General features: G+C 45.8%; 1 protein-coding gene across 7 annotated transcripts in view; it reads left to right on the top strand.

The window, feature by feature from the left end:
• The window catches only part of LOC135234830 (IQ motif and SEC7 domain-containing protein 1-like), a 64,654-nt gene that overhangs the window by 14,699 nt on the left and 29,071 nt on the right, over positions 1-20,884 (top strand). Inside the window, exon 1 of one of the 7 annotated variants that reach the window (XM_064299811.1) lies at positions 18,518-19,098. The exons of the other annotated variants lie outside the window; for them this stretch is intronic. Within the exon in view, the coding sequence (XP_064155881.1) occupies positions 18,974-19,098 (125 nt within the window). The 5' untranslated portion in view covers positions 18,518-18,973. Of the gene's footprint in view, positions 1-18,517; positions 19,099-20,884 lie in introns of those variants that run through there. 7 annotated transcript variants of the gene reach the window in all.

The raw sequence follows: 20,884 nt of genomic DNA, 5'->3' as shown, positions 1-20,884 counted from the left end.
GGAATCTCAGAGAATGAATCTCATCTGGAAGAATTTTATTTTACCTGGCATTATCACAAATTCTGATTAATCGCAGATTAGGGTCATAGTTTGTGATTTTCATTGATTTACTCCAATTTTTTACAGCCTCTCTGACAGATCACCCGTAATTATATATCCGTATGTGTCACTGTAATACTAAGGTCCTGGTGGGCATGATTGTGAGGTCCCCATGTGAGGGTGATTTTGAGGGCCCCATATCAGTGTGATTGTGAAGTCCCCATGTGAGTGTGATTTTGAGGTCCCCATATGAGTGTGATTTTGAGGTCCCCATATGAGTGTGATTTTGAGGTCCCCATATGAGTATGATTTTGGGATCCTTATATGAGTGTGATTTCGTTGTTCATGAGTCAGTGTGATTTCTGAAGGCACATGCTGGGAAAGAGAGAGAGAGGGAGGGACAAAGAGAGGGAGAGAGAGAGATAGGGGAATGGCATGATCTACATCTCTGGGTGTGTGTGTATGTGTGTGTGTGTATGTGTTTGTGTGTGTGTGTATGTACGTGTGTGTGATTCGGATATCCAATTAGTTGTTTCTCTCTTTAATAAAATGGATGAAATCAGGTACTTACCTCTGTTTTGGCAACAAAAAAAAAGTGATCTATCAAACTTGCAAGAGCTCACCCCCCCCACAGACCCCCCGACGATTCGAATGGATGGACACTCTTGTGACTCCTAACACTGTAGCCCCTTTACCACTTGCACATGCTCACAGAAGTCATGGTGCACATGCATTCTGATCGCTCGTGAACTGAACACCACGCAGGTTCACCTACCCGTCCACAGCCACACCTGCAATCTGCCCTCCTACCAGCCTAACCTGGAGACCACACCCCTAGCCCACGCCTGCACGCACCCTTCTTCAACTTCTCTCTCCACCCCTCCTCTTCCTCCACACTTTCTCTCTCTGCATTGCCCTCCCCTTCTCTTTTCAAATCGCCATTTGCTTCCTCTCTGTTGACCCTGCGATCTTCCTCTCTTCCTCCCATTCCTCTCTCCTTTTTCTGTTTCTCCCTTTTTTTCTGCACGGTGTTAGTCGTAGCTGCGGTGACGATGCGTGCAGTCTTTCTCTCTCCCTCTCTGTAATTCTCTCTCTCTCTCTCTCTCTGTCTTCCTCTCTCTCTCGCTCTCCCTTTTCCTTCTGTCTGTCTCTTAATATTAGTGTAAGTGGAGCAGTGGCTTGTTGTGTTTGTTGTGGCAACGCAGTGGCCCTCCTTGGCGACGGCGGTGCTTCGCCAGGTGAAACTCATCATCGCCTGATTGGGCCGCTCTCGGACCCCTAAGGACAGCGGCGTTCCTCATAATTGATAATTGGCGACGGTGATTGACGAAGCGCGACGTGCGGGAGGACTCGTACGGGGAACGCTAAACGCTCGCGAAAAATTCACTCATTCAAATAAATATTTGTAATAGCGGAGCAGCATTACAATCGTTTAGACTCCTTTACATTCACCCAGCTTTATTGTCGCTTTTTCAACACTGCAAAATATTTGTCTTCACATAAGAGACCAGGCTTCAAAGATACAGCCTTAAGAAAAAGTTCAACATGAAAGGAAGAATATTTTCTTGTGTAAATGTGAAAACTCTTGCACACACACACACTCTGTTGAGCTTTTTAGAAATTATTCTGAGTTTATGGGTTTTCTCATATTTGCCCTTTGACCTTGCGATACAACAGAACTGGCTGTGATTCGTCGTTCCTTCTTCAGAGGGGCGCTCAAAGCCCCTGAGACCCAATGACCTAGGACCTGCCGGAGCCACAGACCTCGGCTTATTTCCCTCTTGTACAGCAGTCAGCAGTTGTACGCTGCGCTAACTTGGAGCGAATCCTACCGCCAAAATGTGTCCGTTCATTTTGCGTACGTGCCCGTGGCCCCAAGACTGCGCGGGCATAAAGGGCAGGCTATAGGAGCGCAAGCGCCAGCCACCTGCCAATCATCTCTCTCTCTGAGGACAACTGGTCAACTGTAGTTTCCCGGTGAGCAGCCAGGGGGCAGTAGCAGTAACGCAAAAAACACTGGCCCACTCCTGGCCATTGCTGTATGATGATGTTGGACATTATATTCAACAGCCCTGAACGGGTCTGATTATGTCCAAGTCGTTGGGCTCGGCCTGCTATAAGGGCTGGTGCTTTTACCGACTCAACCGCTCAGCCGTCAAATTTCTTTCTGTTTATTTAATCCTTGTTAATCTGACCATCCACATCTTACAACCAAGGACGATCATGAACGTGCTGGATTGACGGGCTAGCCGGATGTTTGTGGTTCTCCTTCCTGTCTCGTTGTCTACCTCAGCAGATGTTTTCCGTTGTTTCAACAGAATTTTATGAAACTGCCAGAGGAAATGATAAATACCTTTTGCCTCTGCATTTCCCATCTAGATGATGAGTTTGCTGTTGTTAATCTGCCCCCACTGTCATACAGCAGGCCTCTGTATTGCGATAATTGTTGAGTGGGATCCTGTGCAAAGCTAGGGGCCAGTAATGTAGAGTTGGTTAACTGCACTCGCAGCGTGCAGGAAGAGCTCCCCCTTCTGTTTGACGTGAGGTACTGATGTGCCGCAGCCAGCTGCACTGCATTTAAACTGCGTGGTTTAATGAGAGTGTTTACTGTGAGGACAGCAGAGGCTTCAGTGAGAGAGTAGAGCTAGGGGCTGGTGTGCTGCACTGTAGTTCCCTCTATGTCCTGCAGAGGTCACTGTTTCCCGTTGAATTCCCTTTGACCTGCTTTGCTTGTAGTTGTAATGATCCATGCTGCTGCAGGTGCATGTCTACTTGTGCGTGGCTGTCTTTGTCTTCTGCTCTATTTTTGTTTCTTTCTTGACTTTATTTTTTCTCTCTCTCTCTCTCTCGCTCTCTCTATGTCTATCTCTTTCTCCGTCTCTTTCCCTATCCCCCTTTTCCTCACTTTCTCCCCCTCCCTCTTTCTTTCTATATCCCCTTTTTCTTTCTCTTTCTCCCACCCCTTCCCTCTTTCTCTCTCTCTCTCTTTCTCTCTACCCCCTCTCTCCCTCTCTCTGTGTCAGGTCACCTCCTAATTCCACTTCTACTACTCGTATCAATCCTACTACCACAACTACTACTGCTACTGCTACTTCCTCCTTCCACCCCAGTCTGACAGCTAACAGCCACTCGACTCACCATCAGTACTGCTGCCCCGCCCGGCTCCTCCTGCCCCTCCCACCTGGGGCCCTACCCCCTGCCAGGCCCTCGGAGCAGGCAAGGTAAGGGCCAGAGTCCTCCACCAGTCCCACAATCCTCCACTCTCTCCTCTCACCCCCATTATTCTCACCCGCTCCCTCTGCCTGCATGACTCTTACTCTGAGAGGGCGGAGTCCGGGCTGGACACTCCCCCACTTCCTGCCTCAAACCAGTTTGATCCTGTTTGCTCAAACTGCATATTTACACATTAATGGCTGGCATGTGGAGCCATGCTTTCATCTGATAATCCCCAACTCCCCCACACCCCTCCCCTCGCCCCCAACTACTGCCCCCCACCAGCATTCAGAAACATGGCTCGCTGTCACCAGACTAACACAGGGCCACAGTGAGGGTCACACACTGTTCCCAAACTGGGATTAGTCACTCACAGTACCCTAGTCACTGTAATTTAGCTGGGATTAGTCACTCACAGTACCCTAGTCACTGTAATTTAGCTGGGATTAGTCACTCACAGTACCCTAGTCACTGTAATTGAGCTGGGATTAGTCACTCACTGTACCTGAGCTGGGATTAGTCACTCACAGTACCTTAGTCACTGTAATTGAGCTGGGATTAGTCACTCACTGTACCTGAGCTGGGATTAGTCACTCACAGTACCGTAGTCACTGTACCTGAGCTGGGATTAGTCACTCACAGTACCTTAGTCACTGTAATTGAGCTGGGATTAGTCACTCACTGTACCTGAGCTGGGGTTAGTCACTATTTGAGCTGGGATTAGTCCCTCACTGTACCTTAGTCACTGTAATTGAGCTGGGATTGGTCACTCATCGTGCCTGATTTGGGAACAGCCAGTGTTCATACCTGAGCTGGGATCAGTAGATAACTGCACCAGGATTCCCGCTGAGGTGTGTAGTGTGACCCTGCTTTAGCGATGAGCCTTCTGTGTTGGAGATGGAGGCTGGAGGTGAACGCACTGGGGGAGGCTGGGTAATGATGCGCAGGGAGGCTCAGTCTGGGGCGCTGTGTGACGCAGTAACGCTCAGTCCCGTGCTGAGGTGGAGTGTGGGTGACACTTTCTCTGTCTCTAATCCCAAGTGTTCCTTTATCCAGAGTGCGCTTCCAAAATTAGCCTGTGAAATCACACGTTTGCACGCCCCTCAACAATTATAGGCCGCTGTCACCTCCACCCAACCCCCGCCCCCTACCTGGCACATTCTCACTCACTGTGGCAGACTGACTCACTCACACCCCCTCCACACACGCGCCCATATGCGCCATTTTCAGCTCAAACCCCCCGCCTCTCTCCCCCAGCCTCTCATTCCCTGCATGAGTTCAGCTCTGCCATTATCTTTTATTCTGCTCTTCTGCTTCCTCTCTCTCTCTCCTCCCTCTCTCCCTCTCTCTCTCTCCCTCTCCCTCTCTCTCTCTCTCTCTCTCCTCTCTTTCTCTCTCTCTCTCTCTCTCTCTCTCTGTCTCTCTCTGTTTTTCTCTGTTTTGAACTGAGAACATTTAAATTCTCTGGCTGTGACCAACACTAGGGCCTACTGCGTACCTAAAGATGCTGGTTCATCAGCTGCTTTGCGTAAGTAGGGTACTTGGGACAGAAGGTGCCACATGCTAGTGCTAAATAGAGACAGCCACGCTTTAACATGTAGCTTGCCTTTTCCTCTTGGTAACATACTGATATGAAAGACTGTTTTCAGAGCTTAAAAACAATACATGGCAACATCGTTTTTCGAGTGGCTTAACCTTCAGAAGCTGTTGGGGCAGCATTACGTTGGCATCAGTTTTGAGGATTCTTTTTCTAAAGGTTCCATTTTTCAGGCTCTTTGTTCAAAGCCTTAGAACCCTTTTTTCTGAGACGAAACTGGACTGTGTTCCAAGCCTGACATCTGGTGGACAGCTACTGTAACAGCATCCTAGTAAAAAGGATATGCAAGTGGAGTCAAACCCACAAGAAGGCTTGGTGTGATTTATCAAATTCCAGCTGACCATCATGCTCAAGTGAAGCAAAAGCATTAATTGAGAGCATTATTGCTGGTCAGTTTTTAATTATTCTTTAAATGTCCTGGAAACAGTATTATAAAACGTACTCAGCTACTGCAGTGAAATCCAGCTTGGTGCATTTAACATAAATAAAAACAACCTCAAAAATTTGTAGAGCTCGTACTCAAAAATACCAACTCATAGACACACGTTGTTTATTCCTTTCACTTGTTTATTTGTGAGTGTGAATCAGGTGAGAGCGGACATTTTGGCTCTCATGCCATTGTTACACGCTGTGAGAATGGCTCGGCACGGATGATGCCAGTGTGTGGGACTTCTGCCCATCTCTTACGCAGGGTGATGAAGTGGTGCTCAACAGCCAGGATAATCATCTATGAGACTAGTCCTTCCCCAGCTAACATCAAAATAGAGTGATCAATAGAAAGAAGAGAGCTGGGTGAATTGATTATGTTGAAGTTCAAATAGTTTGCCATACCATCGCTCCCTTCACTAAAAAAGAACGTGCAAAGCATGTCTTTATAATGCATTAATCGAAGGAGGGAGGGACAGAGAGAAATCTTTCGCTTTTGCTCTCCTCCATCTTCACCATCACCATCACCTCGTCTTTCCCGCTCTCGTTTTCTGTTCTCTATTTCTCGCTCTGTATTCCTGTCTTACGCTCTTCGTCTCTCCGTCTGTCCGTCCATGTCTGTGTTGCTCTTAGAGAAGAGGAAGAAGATGACATCACCCATCAGTTCTGTTGCCCCGCCTCCGAGTGCAGTAGCCCCTCCTCTAGGTAACCTGCAGATCAGGTGGCCCCTCCCCCCCCACCTCAGCCTGCTCCTGGATTGGACAGTGTCGGCTACACGCAGCCTGGATCGATCGCTATCACTGGGAAAGACCCAGAACTGACCCTTCCTCTGTAACTGCATGTTAAACACAACCTCGTCGTCTGTTTCACATGGACCACGCAAGCTATTTCAAATGGGTTACAAAAAATTCCATACCGTTGAACTATGAAAATAATTGGAACTGTCAACAGCAAGAGAAGACCAGCATGGAGAGAGAAATAGAGAAGCAGAATATGAGAAAAATGGGGAAGAAAATAGTTGCCTCTCATCCTTCTTGGTTACCCTCTGTTCCTGTTTGTCCTTCTGCCGGTTTCTTTCTCCTGTGTGTGCTGTCCTCTCTGTGTGACTCACACTGTACTTACGTTTAATTGTGCTATGACTCTTGCAGCCTCTGTACCCTGACTGGCACAACATACTCTGACTCACACCGTATTCTCACATTGTACTGACTCAGACTTTTCTGTGACTCCCTCATTTTACACTAACTCACACTGACCTCTAATTCTGACAGTGTACACTGACTCCCTCTGTACTCTGATTCTGACTCAGTGTACACTGACTCCCACTGTACTGTGACTCTGACTCAGTGTACACTGACTCACTGTACACTGGCTCTGACTCAGTGTGCACTGACTCCCACTGTACTGTGACTCTGACTCAGTGTACACTGGCTCACTGTACACTGGCTCTGACTCAGTGTGCACTGACTCCCACTGTACTGTGACTCTGACTCAGTGTGCACTGACTCCAACTGTACTCTGACTCGATGTGCACTGACTCCAACTGTACTCTGACTCAGTGTGCACTGACTCCAACTGTACTCTGACTCTGACTCAGTGTGCACTGACTCCCACGTTTGACTCGTGTACTCTGACTTCTACTTTTTTCTGACTCATAACGTACTCTTAACTCCACTATACCTTGACTCAGACTGTACACTGACGCTCACTGTACTCCGACTTTGTACTCTGACTCCCAGTGTACTCTGACTGTGTACACTGATTGCTATACTGTGACTCACAGTATTTCCACTGAACGCAAGCAGGTGTATTCCTTTGATCCCACGGAAGCATGTTCTCACTTTCTCTCTTTTCATTGAGTATAAAATATTGATATGGCCCCTGGGAAGGAAGAGAGAGCCTGTGCTGTCTTTCAGGAAACCATTTTACTTTCCAGGACATGAGTAGCATCATACGTGCACATGGTCAAATGTGTTATCTTACAGAGCTAAATAATGTTTCTGTAATATGATGGCAAAGTACAATTGTATTATGATTCAGATTCAGTCATTTAGGGATGATAAAACGTATTATTTTTACCACTACTATTATTTGTCCTCTTGAAAAGTGGTCAGCAATAATTGGTTTGGCAGAACCTCAGGAAGGAGAGGGTTATGACGATGGAAGTTTCTTTAGCAATGGTGTGAGTTAAAAGCCAAGAGTAGATGGTGCCTTTGTGAACATATAACTTGGAAAAAATCACTTTGGGTGATTTCAGGCACAATGGCATTTGGTTGATGACACTGATTGGGTGGTTATATGATTGCACCTGATTGGTTGATTGGGTTGTAGTGATGGTATTTGTCTAGGTCCCTGGGGCCCACTGTTGTTATTTCCTTTAGTAATTAAGTGCACCTGACTGGCTTGGAAGCTATGCATCAATTTAAATTGAGACGATGCAGTATGGCTGTAAATAGCGACCGTTTCATACAGCTGATTAAATAGAGACTATTTCAGACAGCTGTTTAAATAGAGGCGATAAAATGCAGCTGTGTGAATACAGACTATACAGTACAGCTCTGTAAATAGACTATACAGTGCAGGTGTTTAAATTGAGCCTGTAGTCTCAAGAATTAAATGAAATTTGAGGTATTTTCACCCTCTACCACACACATGCACTTACACACATCGACTCAAACTGTGACTTTTGTACCGTGTGAGGAAGGGCACGTGACCGATGAAGATGGAAAATGATGATGACGACGACGACGGAAATGTTCGGAGAACGTTTGGCTCGTTCTAACGACTGCAGTGGCAAGGCAAACGATCGCAGTCGAAATGACGTGGACGTACTGTAGTGAGTGAATGCATGATGGATTTAACTTATTACCGATCAAAATATAAATGTTATGATGACCTTGTGTTTGACTTGCATTGTGGAAACCCAACGTGTCTGTGTGAATGATTGCGCTGCATGGCTGTTGTTTCTGGAGGGGAGGATGAAAATGCTGAGGTTTACAGACCCATTTCTATGGCCTTTTACCGCTCTCTCCTGCTTCTGCTGTCTTCAGGTTCCTCTCCTTGTTCTCATTTCCTATGCCTTCGCTATATTTGTTTCATGTTCGGGACCTCAGACTGTTTAAGAAAAGCAAAGACCCTTAATTTGGCTGTAACCAAACGCGATACATTCTTCTTCTTCTTCTACTTTGTGCCGTGTTTTCTCCCAGTTGGGAACTGCCAGTTGCGTTCGTAGGCCTAGTCCCACTTCGGTTCAGGAGGGTGCGGGCCAGCACACGCCCTCCTCCCAAACGCGTCCTGGGAGCACAGTCCCCCGGCAGAGCTGCTCTCTCTCGTTGTGTCGGAGGAGCTGGGGCAGCCGGGGCAGCCGGGGCAGCCGGGGAAGCTGGGGCAGGCTAGGGCAGCGAGACTGCAAGGGGCCCTGTTGACCAGAAGACTCATTCTCGTGCAGTGAGGGTACTGAATAAATCCTGTACAGGGACAACCGGAACCCTCCCACCCTTTCTCATGGGGGATGGGGAGGGCTCCACACCGCCCCGTGGGACCGCGGGTCGTGGCCGATGCTGGTATGGTCGGGAGCGGACTCGATACCGGACAGTAGGAAGCATCGCTATGCCAACGACCGGCATTTTAACGGGGCGAGCCCCTGACAATTAGCAAACATTTCCTCCGTGGCTCTGTGAGGTCAGAGCTGTGCCTGCCTGACGCTCAGTCTCTAGGAGCTCGCCCCCCCCCCAACCCCCCCACCGGAAAGTTCCGGATACGGACCCTGCCCCTGCCCCTGCCTGACGTCTGATCCGCCGGGTCGCTGGAAATCCACAGCGGATCCCGGCGATATCGCCGCGCGTCCGCTGAGCTCGAGAGACGGACCGCGCTGGGCGGTTCGGGCTGAAGACCGGATTAGATCCTCGTCTCTCAGATGCCGATTTAGCGTCCCCTCTGTGTGGCCCCTCCCACCTCAGTCTGCTGGTCCTCTGGGGAGATTCATGGGGTAATGTCAAATATATTGAGAAATATAAAATAAATACAGATACGATTTATCAATTGATACTAATAATGATGATGGGGAGTACAAAGACGTAACTAATAAACGATGATTCTGATAACGTGGAGACTCTTGATTTATTAAGTGGCTATAAGGCATCACAGACCCTATACACTTCCTCTACATATGCTTTGTACATCTGTAAATATACCTACAAGTGCCATACACACCACCTCCACATATACCTTACATAATTCATCTGCTAATACATTACACACTTCTACATATACCTTGCATATCTCCTGTAATCTTTGGATTATTTATCTGATTCTTTGGATATAGTAGCCAGACACTGTGGGAAATACAGGTGGATTGTGGGAATTCATTTGGGCTGAGGGGTATACTGAAGCATTGTGGGAATTCATTTGGGCTGAAGGATATACCAGCGAGGCATTGTGGGAATACATTTGGGCTGAAGGATATACCAGCGAGGCATTGTGGGAATACATTTGGGCTGAAGGATATAGCAGTGATGCATTGTGGGAATTAATTTGTATTGAGGGGTATAGCAGAGAGCCTCTGTGGGAATGCGTGTTGGTAGAGGGAGAGAGAGCCTTTGCGGAGGCATGTGATTGGGTTGTGCAGTTTGACTCGGTCCTCTCTGGCATTGCCAGTTTGAAGCCTGCATTCAAGGAAATGCTGCAGTAAACTGCAAATCTGTCAATAATCAATGAACAACCAGTATATTTATATATACTGCCTGTTTATTTCCTTCTGATTACTAAGCCTGCTTTTATAAACCTCCATTTTATAGTGACCCTTGTGCAATCTTAACACATTCATTCCTGTGTGTGTGTGTGTGTGTGTGCGTGCGTGTGAGTGTGTGTGTGCGTGTGTGTGTACGCGTGCGTGCATGCGCGTATAGGTGTGTGTGTGCGTGCCTGTGAGTGTGTGTGTGTGCATGCGTGTGTGTGTGGTCGTGTATGTGCGTGTAAGTGTGTGTGTGTGTGTGTGTGTGTGTGCTGGATGACAAATCCTCCCATCTCTCTAAACCTAGAGAGACAGTGGGAAACCTTGGTTGCCACGGCAACACGGCTCTTGACTTCGGCAACCAACTCCCCTCCCACATTGGTCTCTCAGCAACCGTCACTAAGCAACCCTCTCCACCCTCGCACTCCCTTTCTGTGCATCTGTCTGTTCTCCAAAGTGTGAGAGTGATGGGGGGAGGAGGAGAAAGAGGAGGTGGGGAAAGAAGAAAAACAGGGGGCCGGAAGGAGAGGAGATGTACAATGGGCTGGTGTACTGGACAAATGGAGGGGTGGGGGGTGGGGGGTGGGGGTGGGGGGGTAAAAATTATAATCCGTTTCAGAAAGGACTGAATAAATGGAAGAAAAGAAGGGTTCTCTGTTATTAATTGGTTCTCTCCTTTCTTTAGCTCTCTTTCCCCACCACTGAACGAGTTATTTAGCATCCCCTGCAGGACTAGCATAAATTTGTGTTACCGTAGGGCGCACACTGAACAAATGGAGTACGACAGAAAAACAAAACAAATGCTCCCAATAATCGGCGGTTACGCACAATAATAGCGGTCGTTATGAAATGAATCCGGGACATAAAGCATTTGAAAGCTGCGCCCGGTGCGCCTGTGTTGGGCGGCCAGCGGAAGCTGTGCTCGCTGAGCCTGTGCTCTCCCAAGGTCACTGCGCTGGGCTGCGTTTGCTGTGGCTCACGGCGCACAGGCAGGGCTGACGCTCGCTCTGGGATCGTGCGTGGGCTCCACGCGTCTGATGCCACCTCGTTTGCTTTGCGCTGCGATCCGATTGGCTCGGAGCGCCTGTGGGAGGTGGGTTAAGGTGCGCTCTAGGTCACAGCTGAGAGGGGGTTCAGCGCCATTTTGGGGGGAGGTGAAAAAACAGCAGCCTCGTCTGAACGCAGTGCGGAGGGGGGCGCAGTGCGTTGACACCCCAACATCGCAGCGCGCTCAGGGGTGGCTTTCCACACACTTCCTGCTGCATATAATTATCTGGACGCCTCCTTTGGGAAACGGTGGCATCACTTCCTCCATTCAGTCTAAAGAGAAGCCCTGCCTGGTGACTTCATGGCATTAACTGGAAGTGGGTCTCATTTCGGTTTATAGGAAATGGTTTGGAATACTGAGTTTACTGGAAGTGGTTTGTAATACTGAGTTTATTGGAAGTGGTTTGGAATACTGAGTTTATTGGAAGTGGTTTGGAATACTGAGCTTATAGGATGTGGTTTGGTATACTGAGTGTATTGGAAGTGGTTTGGAATGCTGAGTTTATAGGAAATGGTTTGGAATACTGAGTTTACTGGAAGTGGTTTGTAATACTGAGTTTATTGGAAGTGGTTTGGAATACTGAGTTTATTGGAAGTGGTTTGGAATACTGAGCTTATAGGATGTGGTTTGGTATACTGAGTGTATTGGAAGTGGTTTGGAATGCTGAGTTTATAGGAAGTGGTTTGGAATACTGAGTTTACTGGAAGTGGTTTGTAATACTGAGTTTATTGGAAGTGGTTTGGAATACTGAGTTTATTGGAAGTGGTTTGGAATACTGAGCTTATAGGATGTGGTTTGGTATACTGAGTGTATTGGAAGTGGTTTGGAATGCTGAGTTTATAGGAAGTGGTTTGGAATACTGAGTTTATTGGAAGTGCTGTAAAATTGAAGGTTTCCAGGATGTGGTGCTGGAATATGCTGCAACATTAGGATGGCTGAAAATGTAACATAGAAAACTCCTGTGTGTAAAACCTAATGAGAAAACCTCATTATGTATGAATTTTAAAAGATTTCTGCTTGAGGAGATGCATTTGGTAGGTGTGTTATGTCTCCTACCCCTACCGTATACAGTCTGTTTTACATCTTCTAAACTGGGAAAAACAGCATCTGTTATAGAACAACCGTGAGGCCAAAATGGTGCCATATGGAGTGTGTGGACACCATATTTCTTTACAAGCCTGCCAAGCGTTGTTATTTTTCCGTAATCCGTGTGGAATATATAGCATATTTTTCCAATTGCTTGGAAGGCTATCACTGCTGTAAAAGCTTGAAAGCTAATTGCAGGACCTTTGAATGTTGACGGTGAGGGTATATAGCTACCCAGGGGCTATTTGATGAATGCAATTGCAACAGTCTCTAAATTTCTGGCTGCCGCCTAGAGGAAGCTAAAATACTATTCTTCATTGTGTTTGGAGATAATGGCTAGGATTCAATCAACATTTGTCCTGAAATACTGACTAGCGTTGAAGCAATAATTCATGGTGAGTTCAGTGATCTCGAAAAAAAATAAATAAATAACCCATCAATCTGAGTTTGTGACAAAGGGAATAAAGCTTGTGTTTGTTTTTAAGTCAAGGTTCAGGACAGGTGTTGATTGAATCCAGGTCAATGCATTGGGCATGTGTGAGTAAGTTGTTTTGAATATTGATTTTGCGATGCCCCCATCCGCCTGTCCCTGAAGACAGTTGAGGGATGACAAGAATGCTCTTAAATAAGCTTATTTCCCAGCATGCACTTTTTGTTGGAACACTAATTCAAAGGCATTGAAATGCCATAGAATGAATCACCGCCCTGGCAGCAATCAATTCTCGGATAACTGTAGCTTAATGTTAATTACATTAATGTTTGACATTAACATTTGTTAACGATATAATTCAGCCTGCCTCACTGGATATGTTCATTAAATGTTCGCTAAGTATCTGACAAGATCCAAATGTTTATCTGTGCATGAGTTGTCTATTTTTAGATGAAGTAGTAGTGTGTACGTTTCTATAGGAGGAGGAGGAGCTACAGCAGTACCGTCAGGGGCTGTAGTAAGGATGCTGAGCCTTAGAAAAGAGGGAGAGCAGACGAGTGAAGGAAAGGAAGGCCAGAGTGAGGGATGGAGGGTTTATATTGAGGTGATTAATTATACAGGGCTCTCTGCAGGCACATGCTGGGGAAGAGAGAGAGAGAGGGAGAGAGAGAGGGAGGGAAGGACAAAGAGCGAGGGAGAGAGATGATCCACATCTCGGCGTGTGTGTGTGTGTGTGTGTGTGCACGCGTGCGCGTGTGTGTGTGTGCGCGTGTGTGTGTGTGTGCATGTGTGTGTTGTGTGTGTGTGTGTGTGTGTGGTGTGTGCATGCATCGTTGTGTTGTGTGTGTGGTGTGGCTGTTTGTGTGTGTGTGTGTGTGTTGCATGCTGCGTTGTGTGTGTGTGTGTGTGTGTGTGTGTGTGTGTGTGTGCATGCCTGTGTTGTGTTTGTGTGTGTGTGTGTGCGTGCATGCGTTTGTTGTGTGTGTGTGTGTGTGTGTGCGTGCATGCGTTTGTTGTGTGTGTGTGTGCGTGCGTGTGTGTGTGCGTGCATGCATTTGTTGTGTGTGTGTGTGTGTGTGTGTGTGCGCGTGCATGCGTTTTTTGTGTGGGTGTGTGTGTGTGCGTGCGAGCACGCGTGTCAATGTGGTTACTTGCCAGATGTGACATTCAGAATCTTGACTCTTGATGTTATCACATCAACAGAAGTAGCAGTGGTACCCTAAACACTGTTCCCAATGCCGTTTAACACACTGATCCATAGTACTAGTCTAGTACAGTTTTCTCTGTAGTGCTATAACACAGTGATCCATAGTACTAGTCTAGTACAGTTTTCCCTGTAGTGCTATAACACAGTGATCCATAGTACTAGCCTAGGACAGTTTTCCGTAGTGCTAAACAAAAGTGATCCATAGTACTAGTCTAGTACAGTTTCCCAGTAGTGCTAAACACAGTGATCCATAGTACTAGCTAGTACAGTTTTCCCTGTAGTGCTATAACACAGTGATCCATAGTACTAGTCTAGTACAGTTTTCCCAGTAGTGCTAAAACACAGTGATCCATAGTACTAGCCTAGTACAGTTTTCCCTGTAGTGCTATAACACAGTGATCCATAGTACTAGCCTAGTACAGTTTTCCCTGTAGTGCTAAAACACAGTGATCCATAGTACTAGCCTAGTACAGTTTTCCCTGTAGTGCTATAACACAGTGATCCATAGTACTAGCCTAGTACAGTTTTCCCTGTAGTGCTATAACACAGTGATCCATACTACTAGCCTAGTACATTTTTCCCTGTAGTGCCATAAAACAGTGATCCATAGTACTAGTATAGCACAATGATCCCAGTAGTGCTAAAACACACTGGGTCACACATTACACAGCTATGTAGTCAGTTTCTCTGCTGCTACCCGCCATGTTACCCAGGGGTAGTTTGCACAGCCTCGCATTCATTTTCATTTAGTTTATGTCATTTGTTGGACAGGGACCATTCACATGAGTAACATTTCAACAGTGCTAACCGCTGAGCTGCCGCACCACCCACATGTGCCCACCGCATTTGGCCCTCAACCCTGTGTCACATCCCCACAAACAAGCCCCTGCTAGGCCACTGGCTGCCCCGCAGCTGGCTTTGGCCAATCAGCACCGAGGCAGCCCATTAGCGGAAGGGACCTTTCACCGGCTACTTTGCATTCTCTTTATAGCCGATCCTCGTCTCCGCTGCTTTGCTTCAGCGGTGCTCTGTGGGGCTGCCAGCGGGGCCAGGATGTAAAATGCCACCGGACCACCGCCCGGGCCAGCGGCGGGCTGGTAGCGGGCATCCGTATGAGTTAGCGCAGCGCCGGCCCGGCGCTGTACAGATCCGACTCCTGGCCTTGGTGCGAACAAACACATCCAGTGAGTTACCCATGATCCTAAGCCACGAGTTACCCATGATCCAAAGCCACAGCCGGAGGCGTCAAAGCTGTCAAAATTTTAAGCACCCCCCGCTGACCTTTCAAAGTTACTGCGCCGTGTGTTGCAGCTTACCACCAGGGGGAGCCCACTGCAGGTAATGCAGAATCAGTGTATCGTTCTGCCCCCTTTATGTTGCTATGTTACCCTTCAGGAAAAGTTGTTTGTCGCTGCATAAGGCGATGAAATGTGTGCACTCGTGAATCTGACTTCTGGAGTGTTACTGCCCACATTTTAATTACTCAGCAGGTGGCTTACCGTTACAAATGGCTGGACTTCTGGTGTACGTCAACAAATGCGAATGTTGAATGATGCTAGCCTGCTGCGATGGTTTGCTGTTTTCTGAATAGACTGGGAGCGTAGTGCCCTAACTGAAACTGGTCGTATCATGAGTTATTTTTGAGAAATTCCCCTCAGTTCAGTTTCTCATTGGAGGACAGAGGCAGCAGTAGTCATCCTACAGTGTGGTTTCTCATTGGTGGACTGAAGCAGCAGTGATCCCACAGAATGGTTTCTCATTGGTGGACTGAAGCAGCAGTGATCCCACAGTGTGGTTTCTCATTGGTGGATTGAGGCAGCAGTGATCCTACACTGTAGTTTATCTACATTATTGCTTTCTGTAAGTGTTGTTTTTATGGTGATATAAAATGGTATAGTTCCTGCAGTCTGTACTTGCATATGCACACACACGCACACACACTAAAACTGACATAATCAGGAGGTAATGGGTGTATAGAGATACCTGTAATTAATTTTATGTTGACCACAGGTGACCTCCGATGGCCCTAGATCACCATGGGGCAAACGTATATTGGGCAAATTTTTCAGGATGTGCCCTGCTATAGCCAAACAGATTCCGACAGTACAAACTTATGGTTGTAAATATTTCACGTTGTAAAAGTTTTAAAAAGTCATATTCATGTTCAGAAAGAACTCCTGAAAACGTGTGTGTGTGGATATATGCACAATATACAGTTAAAATTACTGGAACAGTGACATGATTTTTTGTTGTTTCGGCTCTGTACTTTGGCACACTGTATTTTAAATAAAACTGTGAATATAAGGCTGAAGTGCAGACTGTCAGCTTTAATTTGAGGCTATTTACATCCACATCGGGTGACCAGTGTTATAATTTCAGCCATTTTGTGCATAGTCCCCCATTTCAGGGGAGCAAAAGTAATTGGACAGACTTACACAATATGAAATAAAGTCACCATATTTAGTGCTTAGTTGTAAATCCTTCACATTCTGTGATTGCCCGAAGTCCTTACCTTCTGTCTTGTCTTCAGCAAGTGAAATCCATGTTCAGTTTGATTCATGGGGGGATGGGTGATCAACTTGGTAAGCCAAGAATATTCCACTTTTTGGCCCTGAAATCTCATTGGTTGCTGTAACAGTGTGTTTGGGGTCATTGTCCTGCTGCAGTGCGAAGCACTGTCCAGTGAGTGTTGAGGCATTTGGCTGGATCTGAGCAGATAAGATGTTTCTGTACACTTCAGATGTAATGCTGCTGCTGCCGTCAGCAGTCACATGGCGGCAGTGTAGTATAATGGATAAGGAGTTGGTCTTGTAACCTAAAGGTCGCAGGTTTGATTCCCCAGTAGGACAATCAATCAATCAATCAATCAAACACTGCCTTGTATCCTGTATCCTTGAGCAAGGTACTTAACCTGCATTGCTCCAGTATGTATATCCAGCTGTATAATTTGATACAGTGTAAGTCGCTCTGGATAAGAGCGTCTGCTAAATGCCTGTAAACTAAACATCACCAATGAAGACCAGTGAGGCAGTTCCAGTGGCAGCCGTACATGCCCAAACCATAACACTCCCTCCGCAGTTGGAGGGGAGTGCTTTGGATTATGAGCAGTTCCTTTCTTTGTCCACACTTTCCTCTTTCCATCACTTTGCTAGAGGTTAATACTCTTCTCAGTTGTCCACAAGAATTTGTTCCAGAACTCTTCAGTTTTTGTATGTACTTTTGTTTTTTGTTTTTGTCAACTGTAACCTGGCTGTTCTATTCTTAAAGCTCACCAGTGGTTTCCATCTTGTGGTGAACCCCCTGGCGTGGTCTTCTCTTTATGGTAGTCTTTGACACGTATATGCCTAATTGCCTATATCTTGGAGAGTGTTCTTCGTCTGTTTGACAGTTGATAAGGGGGTTTTCTTCACAGCTGAATGTTCCTAGGTCATCTACTACAGTTGTCTTCTGTGGGCTACAAGGTAATTTGCTATTGCTGACCTCACCAGTGCATTCTTGTTTCCTCACAATATACCGAGCAGTTCATATTGACCCACCCAATGTTTTGGCTATGTCTCGGTTTTTTCTGGTTTTTCAACCTCACGATGGCCTGCTTTACTGGCTGTTACACTTATTCGGTCCTCATGTTGAGAGACAACAGCAACAGATTCCAGATGCAAATTCCACACCTAGCTTTTTGACCTTTTGTTAGCTTTCCTGGGCAAAGACACAGCTGGCCAAGAAACAGCTGAGCAGCTAATTGAACAATTGCTTTTGCTCCCCTAAAATGGGGTGCCTGTTTATAAAAAGGGCTGTAATTCCTTCATGGATCACCCCCATATGGATGTATATACCCTCAAATTAAAGCCGACAGTCTTTATCCTTGGGTTCATTGTTTTACTTCAAATCCAATGTGCTGGTGTACAGAGTGGTCAAAATGGTCATTGTCCCATTATGTTTACATTTAGCTGTATTTGTGTTTGTGTTTATGTGTGTGTGAATATTTGCATGTCTGCACGTGTAAAGGTGTGTATGCAGCATGCCAGTAGACTTAGAAAGGCCTGCAGTCTTTTCAGACCAAAGCAGTGTTTAATTTGTGCCAGAGAAAGACTGAGTTCCCACTGCCACACCTCTGGAATTTTGGTTGTCCGCTCTCTGGGACGTCCGAGATCAGGATCTCTTCATCACGAGGCAAATATAATAATAGCCTGTGTTGCATTAAAAAAAATCTTTCCATCCACTTAAATTCATTGCAGCTTGGAGCACATTGACTCATTTACGCAATTCACACCTAGTATTTTTGCAGTGGTTTGAAGAGTGAATTTTGAGTTATGTATATGAATCACAGTCATGCACGTAACCAACTTCCTGAAAACTGTGCCTGAGTCACAGTATTAAAAATGAGAGCAATTACATTTGCCACTCTGAACACAACGAAAGTTACTTACCTTCTTATCTATGCAATCTGCCGAGTAAATAATTCCATTGTCAGGAATTGTTACCGTGGGTAGTTAAACTGAAAGTATATGGCAATTCCCTTCTCGAAAGTAAACTGAACTAATTCGTTAAATGTAATATGAAGCCTACCATTAAAGTTTTCTTTGTCATTAAACCAACATTTTAAACACATTTTATTGGTCCTTCTTCGAGATTTTGATTTAGTTTTTGTTGGCCGAGTATCGTAATTCTCCCGTTTCACTTATTTTTTCTTTTATAAGCCATATAAAAGATGTGACATAATAATTTCATGATTATCCAAGGGAATAACACATTGAATTTCCCTGGTGAAAAAACTGTCACAATTGTGATAAAAATAACTTTTTATCCAACTGTATCCCAGGAATGTGGGTCAGAAATAACGGGATGGAGGAACTGGGTGCGAGATGAGTGTGCTGGAGCGCTGGAGGCAGCAGGAACGGGTTAATTGGAACAGGCTCGTGTTGTGTTGTTGCCGTGACTGCTGTGTCACGCTGTCTCGCGCAGCCCCTGGCGTGTTGTAGATCCACGGCGCAGAGGGAAAGATCGCGGAGAAAGAAAGAGAGAACGAGAGATAGAGAAGGAGAGAGGGGTTAGGAGATGAGAGGCGCACAGTGCGCGATGCGATCATGTGTCTCCTCTCTCTAATAATGGCGATACCTGGACTTACTAATCATGCGGATTAAAACGAAAGCGTTGCACACGCCCCCTAGAAGCTGTCGCTGTTCAACCCAAAATCAATGAGTAAACAGAGGAACGGTTACGGTTACGGTTCCGTGCTTGTACGTGGGTCGCCAACGATGTGGTGCATTAACTGCGCGTCTGACAAGACTCCAGCGATTCTGCACAACAAGCTTGTGTACTGGTAAGAGATCTTGGTGCGTTTGTTTCTCCAGTAGTCAGCAACTGACCAAGTAGTCCGCTAGCTTACCGATTACCGAATCTATTTGATTTTAAGACTGCATCCTGTGCGCCTTGCTTTCTAGCAGCTATCGAACATATTGCTTTATTGGCATCGCGCTGTAGTCTTAAATTATTTACGAATGTATTATTAATGCGTTTATTTATTTATTAATTGCCTTTCATACTGATTTATCTGTGCTTCTGTTAGCTTCAGGATTTTACTGAATGCGAGAGCGCAATCCAGCTGTATTAAAATTAAAATAAAACTTGTGTGTCAGCGAGCTCCATGAAATGTTAACGGGTGTCATAGCCGTTACAGTAATGACGAGCGCCTTGCTGAAGACATAGTGCGTCTGTAGAGCGCCTGCTGCCGACGCGCTCGCCGTGGACAGAAATCACTTCAGCGGCGTGTCGTGTGAAGCCACGCACTGATCCTGTCGAGAATCATATTACATATTTGTGCTCTTTTCAAACTGTTTTTAAGATGAAGGATTCTCTTCGTTTACATAATCGTGCGCACTGTAAATATAAGAAAATAAACTGGAGCACTTTGACGCAGAACACGGGGACGCCATAGCGTGGGATTATCATCATCGTAACTCACTGCGATTCAAGATGTGCATCATTTAACGATCATATTATAAAGACATCACAGTTTTGTATATCAGTCTTTAACTGTCATTAAAATTGAGTGATTGTTTATCCTGCAATATAAGCATTGTTGTCCACAGTGTGTCAAAGTATGGGCGCTATGATTTGGCGTTATATATCAGGGTTCATGCTGAATTATTATTATGATTTATGAATGGGATTATCGTAAGGCATGCTGCATTGTTAAAACTTATATTTTTGTGCCCGACCATTGAGTGTTTCTGTAAAGGATTTCAACTGCAGTGGCCGTTCAGGGTTGTAAACGGTGTCCCTACAGGACCTGTAGCAGCATGTGGGGAAGTGCATGCTGTCATATAGTCGTGGGGATGTGTGCATTAGTTAGTAAGACTCTTTGGACCTGTGTCACAGTGTACAAAAGAAGCTCCCTTCTCTTCACCATGTCCTCGTTTGCTTTCTGAAGTGCCGCACTCAGGTGAGGTGTTGTAGTCCGGATTATGTATTACCCTGTGCTGTTTTATTGTAGTTTAACGTCGTAGAGTAGCACTCCAGTGCAATTTCCATCACAAATGTCAGGCCTTTATGGACCTTGGCAGCTTCACTAATCAATCCCCAGTGGATTGTCATTATATTTAAAATGCTATTTCATATTTCTGTTTTATGGTGGTTTTTTTTCCACGATTCTGTTTGAAAAGCAATGTGATCTGAAAATCCTGAGATAATTTGAACCTGCCGGGTTCCATCAACGTGGATTTGTGTGTGTGGTGGAGTGGACACTGCACTGAAAATGTAGTGTCTGCACAGTCAGTCTTATTCATTCACCTGACAGATTTTTAAGTGCTGACAGTTGCTTTTATGTTTGTTTGTTTTTTTTTTTGTCCAGGAGTACATTATGTGATTAGAAGACCATCAGATAATGTGATTATAGGTCCCAGTGCGATTCCCATCTTGTAGGTAAATTGAAACTGCAGATAATGTTATTTGGGAAGCTGCAATTTCGCTTTAATTTGCTTTAGGAAGGTTAGTGTCCACCCTGATCAGTGCTTGTACAGGAAGCGTGGACTGTACTGTAATTTTAATGGCTGTGTCCTCTACAAACGTTTCTGTTTCGCTTCCCAGAACAAGGAATTCCTGATGCG

Source organism: Anguilla rostrata, chromosome 11, assembly GCF_018555375.3.
Source record: "Anguilla rostrata isolate EN2019 chromosome 11, ASM1855537v3, whole genome shotgun sequence".
Lineage (NCBI taxonomy): Eukaryota > Metazoa > Chordata > Actinopteri > Anguilliformes > Anguillidae > Anguilla > Anguilla rostrata.
The sequence above is the reverse complement of the archived record's forward strand: the minus strand, read 5'-3'. Positions and strand labels throughout refer to the sequence as shown.